Source organism: Enhydra lutris, unplaced genomic scaffold (assembly GCF_002288905.1).
Source record: "Enhydra lutris kenyoni isolate GAN:26980312 unplaced genomic scaffold, ASM228890v2 scaffoldscaffold27, whole genome shotgun sequence".
In the NCBI taxonomy this organism is placed as follows: Eukaryota; Metazoa; Chordata; class Mammalia; order Carnivora; family Mustelidae; genus Enhydra; species Enhydra lutris.
In genome coordinates, this window is record NW_019154111.1 from 27,935,335 (window position 1) to 27,944,807 (window position 9,473).

Here is a 9,473-nt window from a genome sequence, read left to right on the forward strand (position 1 = left end):
TGAGGACTGACGGGAAAAGAAGCCTCCTCATGATAAAAATGTTGGATCTTTGGCTTTCAGCTGAGAACTCGACCAAGTTCACCTTCTGTCTCTCTTGCCCTGTGTTTCAGAGATCTCATCAAAGTTCTCAAGTGGTACGTGGACCGGATAACGGAAGCAGAACGGCAAGAGCACATCCAGGAGGTGTTGAAGGTAAAGACACGCCAGCGACAGCAGATAATGTTATCAAACAGAGCTGTTGCATGGTGATGCCTAAGCTAATTGCTTTCCTCTACACAGACAGTAATTGGTGATGATATAGTACTGGCATCCCAATTCAAGGATGTTAATCAGTTTATGCTCCTCCAGAGCTGATGAAATTTGAAAGAAGCTTTGCCAGGCTCACCCACTAGAACTGCTTGGGATTGAATCCTTGTACCTCTGAGCTCCAGAACCCTTGGAGCGAAGTCTAGGGTTGGCAGGAGGGAGGTCTGAGGACAGAAGACCACGGGTGGGCAGTTCAGCTTGCAGTTTCCTGGCTCTTGCCTTCAACACCCTGACAGAGGCCGTTTGAGAACGATTTGTCTGACATTTTGAGAGAGAATAGGGTGGCTTGGAGACCTGAGGTTTTACTGGGTCTCAGGGTTTAGTGCTGCCCACATGTCTGGGCCCTTAGTGCTCTGAGGGAGATGCTAACACTCCACTTGCAAATGTGTTCATGACGAATGAAGGTTCTTAAAGGAATTGTCCAGTAGCAGGTCTGAGAGTCCTCTCACGTCCTGTCGTTGAGTGCCACTCCATTTGATGTCAGTAGATAATGTGATGACAGGTATGCACTTTTTAAAGCAAGTAGTTTCCTAATTATAAATTTATCACGTTGGTCTGATGGAAGGTAAAATGCTAAGTGGCAAGAGTACCTGCCAGCAAAGCACAGTAATTTTTGAGAAGCAGACAGGTATCTCTCTGTTAACTAAAACCACCTGAGGATCGAAAGCATCTCAGGCTCCTACTTCTTGAGAATTAGAAAGAATTTTCAAATTAGCTATACATTTTCTCTCATTAGCATCAGAGAAAAATGGCACTTCCCCCACAAGTAAATTCTATTCAAAAATCTCCGTGGGTCTTAGTGTTTAAATCAATAATTTAAATTTCTGATGTTGTCCTGTGGTTTTTATGCTGTGTCATTGTTAAATCCTCTAGGTTTCCTTTGAGACTAACTTTTAAAACATTTCATTTTAAGGCACAAGAGTATATTTTTAAGTACATAGTGCAATCTCGAAGGCTCTTTTCCCTCGCCACCGGTGGACAAAACGAAGAGGAATTTCGCTGCTGCATTCAGGAGCTCCTTATGTCAGTCCGTTTCTTCCTTTCTCAAGAAAGCAAAGGGTCGGGAGCCTTATCTCAATCACAGGTAATGTTTTTTCATCTCTGTTTGGGAAAGCAAAAACGAGTCCAGTTTATTCGTGTTTACATAGCAGCGGGATGTTTTCCTCATGAGAAATCCGTCTCTCCTGTTGATATACGGAGTGCGAGCAACTTTGCAGATTTTAAAAAGGTCCCCTAGCTTCCAAGCGGCAGCATAGCAGAAGTTAGGTTGCCTCTCCTCCAACTGCTCTCACTGTTTGTGGGGAGACTGTTGGTCTGCAGCAGCCTAGATTTCAGTTCCCAAAACACAAGCTGGTGTGTGGACACGGCATCACCATCCGCCTTGAGGAAGGAAGTTCCCTGGAGCCGACTTGTTACCGTTGTTTACCCCAAGCCTTGCACCGCATTTTAATCTGTCACCTTGAGACTCATTGTATGGGACTTGGCTAAACTGGCATGTTGTTTTGTTTTATATATCTTGACCCTAATCGTCCTGGGACTGATCTTACTTGACCAGTGCTGGGCAGCTGTTGCCAAATACTATTACTGGGAGTAGCTCCACGGGTTTTAAGGACAGGGTTTATCCCCTTTCCAAGTAGCATGGCCTTGAACGTATGCTGAGCAATCATTCTCAATACCTTACTCTACATTTTCTTAATCCTTCTGATACACTTTTAGTTCTAAAGATTTGGTTAAAAACCTGTCAGATGGAGAAGCAGCCTCTTTGCTGCCATCCCCTGGAGACTAGAGATTTATCATCACTGAGAATTAGCAGGGGAAATGAGAGATTAGAAGACAAAACTAACTAGATCCCTTGGAATAACACGATAACTTGGTGCCATTTGACATTTGGAAGGCATTACGTATAATGGGGAAAAACCAGAAATGTACCAACCCTCTAACGAGAGTGCTGTGCTTTTTCTGACTTGTGGTGGCTGTTCTTGTTAATCTCTTCTTTACACACATGAACTAATTCTTACACATGGGCAAGGATACAATACAGGCTCTTTTAATGACATTTTGGCCTCTATTGCCAATGGCACAATCCCCACGCTTGAGGAACTTGCCAGATACCTCAAAGTCAAATTGCCCACTAGCCAAACACTACTTTCAGCAGTTGATACTTAAAAAAGATAATCCAACAAGCTAATCAAGTATTCCTTTACATCAGAGGTCTCAGTAACTCACTACTTTTATGAAAGCTCTTGTAGTTGAGATTTTTTATCTTAAACCTTTACTGGTTAATAGGGACAAGACTTTTTAAATTCACATCTGAAAAAATTCTCTCTTACTTTTAAGAGTAAGTTTAAGTCATGGTTTCTCAGTGACATGCCTTCCTAGGGACTCAAGAGGTCTTTTCCCTTCTATAAAGTTAGGGAAGTAGTCTTTTTCCTTAGTTATGTTTCCACTGTGTCTTAGCAGTTGCCCTGAGATGACCCAGGCACACGTGATGTGATCATTTTCTTTTAGGCTGATGCTAAGAGAATTCATAGAAAATGACGAAGTGGTTAGTTTTCTTTATTAAGCAAAGAGGACTTTGTCCCTCTGTATTTTGGGAGAAAGGGAAATACTCTAGAGCTTTTTTTTTTATTCCAAGTTCCCTTTTGACCTCACACCTTCATGGCTATCTTTTCTGAGAATGAAGGCGTTACTAATCTGATTGACCCTGCACATGACTTTTCTATTGCTGCGTGACAAGTAACCAAGTGCTTAATGGCTTTAAATAACATCCACTTATGCACAATTCTGTAGATAAGAAGGGTTGATTAGATCTTTTATTTACGGTCTCCTACAGCCAAAATCAAGGTGTTGGCCTCGATGGCTTATTCGGAGATTCTGGGGAAGAATTTACTTTCAGAATCTTCCAAGTGTTCATAAGAATGAGATTCCTATTTCCTTGCTGGTTATCAGCAAGGGGTTGGAGGAGAGGAGGAGTGTTCTCAGCTCCTAGAGCCCATTCGCATTCCTTGGTGTGTGGCCCCTCCATCCTCAAAACCAGCAACAATATGTCCAATCCTTCTCATGCTTCAAATCTCTCTGAATCCTCCCACCATGAGCTAGAGAAAACTTCTGCTTTAAAGGATCAGGGTCATGTCATTTGGTCAGGCCCATATGGACAATCTCCATATTTTTTTTAAAGTTTTTTTATTTGACAGAGAGAGATCACAAGCAGGCAGAGAGGCAGGCAGAGAGAGGGGGAAACAGGCTCTCCGCTGAGCAGAGAGCCCAATGCGGGGCTTGATCCCAGGCCATGACCGGAGCCGAAGGCAGAGGCTCAACCCACGAGCCACCCAGGTGCCCCAAATCTCCATATTTTTAAAGATCAGCTCATTAGTGACCTTCATTAAACCTGCAAAATCCTTTTTTCCATGTAACATAACTTAGTTGCGGGGACCACACTGAGGGGAAAAGATCTTGGGGTCATCATAGAATTCTGCACATCCAGAGCTAGAGATATCCACCGGTCTGAGTCCAAAACCCAGTTTCCTTGCTCTCTTTTGCATTTTTTCATTGTGGGCTCTGACTCAGGGCAAATGCTGTCTTCTGGAGGCAGAGCAGCCATCCCAGAAAGCCTTCCTGTTCGATCAGTTTATAGCGCCCCACAGATCAGGCCATCCTCACTCTTCCAGCATGCTCATTTAGTCCTCCTGCCCTAACCCCGGCTCACTAATGACTCTGTCTCTGGGAGCCCGGCCCCAACAGGACTGCCAGCCCACTCAGGGGTTGGAGCTGTGGCTCTTGGTTTCCCCTTCCACGGACAGATCCCTTCCCTGGATCCCCAAGAGCAGAAGAGGAATGTATGACCCTGCCCCAAATTCCTAACAATTATCTTTCTGTATTTGTCTTGGCTACCAAGAAGGTCAAAATAAAATTGGGCTTTTCTTCTTATTTGCAATAAAAATCCTTAGCTTAGATATCTTGATCCAACTATCTTTCTGCCCTTATCACAAGGTGCTTGTGCCTGTATCCTTTTTAATAACGTATCTTCACTGCAGTCACATTCAGATCCGTTTTTCAAGTAAAGAGCTATAAATAAAGAAGTAACAGATAAATGAAAAGATTCCTGAGGAATATCAACATAGTTGACTTTTCAGTAATCAGAAGGCTGGGCTCATTTTATTGTATCTTATTTCTTTAACTTCATCTGTATGACTCAGCTCTTTGCAGAGTGAAATGAAGGTTATATAAATATAGTCTTTAACCGAGAATACCAAGTTATTAACTTTAAATGCATCCAAGTAAGCCTCTACTGTTTAAGAGTCAAGGAGAACGTAGCTGTTGACTGCAGCCCCTGAAGCATTTTGATGGTTCTGGTGTCAAAAACGGGTCTTGGCTCTTGCACATATCTCTGCTGCTGCTGTACAGATAAATGCCAAAACCCACGAATTTGAATTTGACTCTGTATTTGAATCATCAGCACATGTAGACTCAACCTACTTTTTGCTGGTGTCAGATCTCATTGGTAAGCCAGCTAACACTTGAATATTAGCATATTAGAAACATGTGCCTCCTCCCCCCCCCCTCGCTTGATAGACTGGAGGCTGGTTGACGCTTCCTTCCACTGCTCTCCTTTTGTGGAATTCAAAAGACAGGGTTTGTTTTGATGTACCATCCTAGCCCAATTTGTGTCCCTTAGGATTTGATACGAGCACTTTTTTTCCCTTAAAAAGTGGTTAGCAAGCTTCTTCACGTACATAAAGAATATTGTTCTTAGTACACACAGTTCTGGGGTTATAGGAAATCTCAAAGCAACCTAAAGGTTTGTTATAATGAACTTTTGATCTTACAGGTGATAAAACTGAAATCCAAGAAGCTAAAGTGATTTGTCCAAGGTCACAGAGTTGATTAGAGGCCAAGCCAGTAGTACCTATAATCTAGGTCTTCTGGTTCTCTGTCTTGTTTTTTTTCTTTAACCATAACTTCAGTGCTTTCGGGAATCAATGGGTTTGGTTTCTTTAAGGTAAATGAGATTTAGATGAGCACTTGAGAAACCTCTAAAAAGAAAGGAAATATAAGTGATGGCATTCCAGGCCTTGGCTGAGCATTCTTTCCATTTGATCATGCTGCATTTTGCTGATTCTGTGCGATTTTTTGCCAATCCTTTTGCTAATGTCAGTGATTTTCCAAAATTTCTCAGTTTTATTATATTGCACCCTTGCACATTTTAAAACATGGCTTTTTTTTTTTTTTAATTGCAGCCTTTTACCTTTAGGTACTGGAACCATCTTACTTCATTTTTTTAATCATTCAAAATTATTTGTCACAGTCTTAAACTCATTGACATTTTACAGCAAATTTCTTGGGGCATATCTTGGAGTTGATTTAAATCTCTTCCTTTCAAGGCTGTGTTTCTGAGCTCCTTCCCAGCTGTGTACTCCGAGCTGCTGAAGCTCTTTGATGTGAGGGAAGTGGCCAACTTGGTACAGGACACCCTCGGCAGTCTGCCGACTATCGTGCATGTGGATGACTCCCTGCAGGCCGTGAAGCTACAGTGCATCGGCAAAACCGTGGAGAGCCAGCTATATACCAATCCAGGTAGGGTAGTGAGTCTCGTGAATGAAACACTTTCTGAAAAGCCATTGCTTACCCCTGGTAATCATAGGTCAGCAGAAGCAATTAGAAAGAGGAAGCAGAAAATTCCTTTCTCAAAAGCATTGTATGTTTGGATAACAGAATAAATGTATTAAGTGGCCAAATATAGCAGCATGGCTGTCAAAGCTGTATTTCTAGAAAGAATGAAAACCCTGATTGAATTATTGATTCTAATCATAAACTGGTGGTGATGTCAGGCATGCTTATTTTCTTGTTACAGGTTTTATTTATTTTTTTTTTTAAAGATTTTATTTACTGGGGCACCTGGTTGGCTCAGTTGTTAACCGTCTGCCTTTGGCTCAGGTCATGATCCCAGGGTCCTGGGATCGAGCCCCATTTTGGGCTCCCTGCTCAGCAGGAAGCCTGCTTCTCCCTCTCTCTCTCCCCTGCTTGTGTTTCCTTTCTCGCTCTCTCTCGCGTGCGCTCTCTCTCTCTCTCTCTCTCTGTCAAATAAATAAAATATTTAAAAAAAAAGATTTTTATTTATTTATTGGAGAGAGGGTACAGTGAGAGAGAGCACGAGCAGAGGTGAGGGACAGAGGGAAAAGCAGACTCCCCTTCTGAGCAGGGATCCTGATGCAGGGCTCAATCCCAGGACCTTGGCATCATGACCTGAGCCAGAGGCAGACATTCAACTAGCTGAGCCACCTAGATTTTATTTTTTTTATTCAACAAAATTTAATCTTTTCTTTCAGAGAGGCTTACAAGGACCTGATATGATCCTTATTTGTTTGTCTCTTTGTTCTTAAAATGTTTCCATGGATTTGTGTTCTGAAACTGAGTGAAAGTTTTGATGTATTGTCATTTTTTATTTTGTACTAGTACATGACCAGTTACTGAATTGGTTTTGTCATAATACCTGTTATTAAATCCCACTGCCTTTTTCTTCTAGTTTTCCTTGAAATAAAATATTAGCCTCATTTTCTAGCTTATTTTAAGAAGTTTCTATCGCTGTCACTAAATAAACTTCTAAAAATGGACTCTTCTGAGAATTCTCTTTCCACATGAATGCATGTATGTGTATATTTTTGAAATAAGGTTTCAAATATAGTAAAAAAAAAAAGCTTTTTTTATATTATTTTATTGTAAAACATTTTAAACATACAGACGAGAATGGAGTGTAAGATAGTAAATCATTAATAAATCTCAGTAGTATCAGGTATTTGCTTTAGATCTTTTATTAAGAAATCGGTCACTAGAGATATATTTAGGCTCTCCTGCATTTACTGACTTACTTCAGAGAAATTCCCACTATCAGAGATTGCTGTTTGTGTTTTCTCTGCCTTTATTACAAATCTATAAAAACATATCTTTTTCTCATCTTTTCAAATATCTTTCATCTTTAGTCTTTGTATGATGACATTATGTTGTATGTCATTCCATAGAGTGCTTATTTTTGACTAATAGACTTTTCTATTTATCCAAGCTGTGAGATACATCTCTAGTTCATTCTTTCATTCTTTTTTTTTTTTAATTGGATGGTATTCCATTCTGAATGAATTTATCTTGGTTAATTTATTTTTTCTCCTGTCTATGGACTATTTGTTTCTGAGGTTTTTTTTTTTTTTTTTACCCTGAAATTATATTTCAGGAAATAAAAGAAATTTAAAACCTTCTAATTTTTCCCCAGGAAAACATCTTCTCTTGGAGAAAAACTGTTTCTTGCAGTGGTTTTGTGAACTCTGCTCCTCAAAAGCATAGGGGTTCTTCTTCAGTGATCAGGGCCTCCCCCATGATTAGGAGCAGGGGTACAAAGGAGGTAGAGATCCAGACCAAGGACTTGGTGTTAGTTTTCTATTGGTACTGTAACAGCTACTACAAATGTAATGGTTTAAAACAACATAAACTTTGTATCTTACATTTCTGCAGGGCAGAAGTCCAAAATGCTTCTCCCTGGGCTAAAATGAAGGGGATTAAGGTGTCTGCAGAGCTGTATTCCTTTGTGGAGGGTCTAGGAGGGATCTGTTTTCTTGCCTTTTACAGTTTGTAGGGGCCACCTGCATTCCTTGGCTTGTGGCCCCTTCCTCCATCTTCACAGCCCGCAGTGGAGCATCACGATCTCTCTCTGACTCGGACTCTCTTACTTCTTTCACCTTCAAGGACCCCTGTGTTTATACTGGGTCCATCCAGATAATCCAGGATAATCAAGACCCTTAATTTAATCACTTCTGTAGCATCTGTATTGCCCTTAGCTGTTCCCAGGTTCTGGGAATTAAGGCATGGACATCTTCAGGAGATGATTATCCTGTCTACCACATATGGGTAAAACAGAGAGACTCAAAAGCTTGTGATAGCTCACCTGCAGATAAGGAGGTAAAAAAAATACTTAAAAATCTATAAGTTTTATGTATGGATTAAAAGTTTTAAAAATGAGATTTCAAGCGCTACGCTTGTGCGGGTATATACATCTTAGTTAGAAGGATGTTACCAATGACACTCTCCTGACATAAGATTATAAATCTAAAATAGGACAAGATAAAGTAGAGATAAGGACATTACCAGGTATCAACTACATACATCATCAGTCAAAGACCAAATACTTCATTTTTGAGAGTATTTCTTTCTCAGAACATAGACTATGGTGAAGACAGTTGCTACTTTGAGCTTAAGACTTATCAGCAAAGAAATGGTTGGTGAGATCTAAGTGAGAAGAATCTGAGAAAGTGACCTTATTTCCTGAGAGTTGGTATTATCCAGAGAGAGGAATACAGAGTATAGTTGGCCCACATTTTTAAGAAAATAAATTTCAAAACATTTTAGAAAAAAAGCCCAGATGTTATAAGCTCCCCAGGAAAGACAAATCGTTCTAACGGTTGTCTTTGTGCTTGAATTCTGATAGAGTTCTCCAGAGGAACAGACCTAGTATGGGTGTGTGTGTGTGTGTGTGTGTGTGTACGTGTACAAGGTTTCGTATAAGGAATGAGCTCAAGTGATGATGGAGGCTGAGAATGCCTAATATCTCTAGCTGGTCAGCTGGAGACCTGAGAGCCCATGGTGGAAGTTCCAGTCCAGGTCTGAAGGCAGGAGAAGACTGAAGTCTCTGCTTTTTAAGACAGGCAGAAAGAGCAAATTCTCCATTTTGTCTCCTTTGGTTCTATTCAGGCCTTGAGTGCATTGGATGAGACCCACCCACGCTGAGGAGGGCAACCTGCTTTACTTGAGCTTCCAATTTCAATATGAATCTCATCCAGATATGGTCTCACAGACATGCCCAGGATAATGTTTAACCAAATATCCAGGTACCCCATGGCACAGTCAGGTTGATGCATAAAAACCAACACAAATCCCGAGGAGAAAAAAAAAAACAAAACAAGAAACAGGAAGCATGCATAGAAACCAGCACGACTATAGAATACTTCTGATTGAGCTCAGGTTAGAAATTAATACAGAGAAAAAGCAGAGGGACACATATAGTCAACATCAAAGAAGGGAATGACAAAAACCATAGGAAGATTCAGGCCAAGTTGAGTTGAGGGTCCGTGAGCAACTTCAGTGCTGGAGCCATTCCACAGCCAGGCAGAATTACATCCCCCCCC

The 9,473-nt window shown here is 40.9% G+C and overlaps 1 protein-coding gene across 1 annotated transcript in view; it reads left to right on the forward strand.

Moving 5' to 3' along the window:
• The window catches only part of LOC111151991 (dedicator of cytokinesis protein 4), a gene marked incomplete at its 3' end in the record, with an annotated part of 345,451 nt that overhangs the window by 312,376 nt on the left and 23,602 nt on the right, over positions 1–9,473 (forward strand). Inside the window, exons 21-23 of the mRNA XM_022510243.1 lie at positions 111–192; positions 1,220–1,390; positions 5,688–5,880. Of these exons, the coding sequence (XP_022365951.1) occupies positions 111–192; positions 1,220–1,390; positions 5,688–5,880 (446 nt within the window). The remainder of the gene's footprint in view (positions 1–110; positions 193–1,219; positions 1,391–5,687; positions 5,881–9,473) is intronic.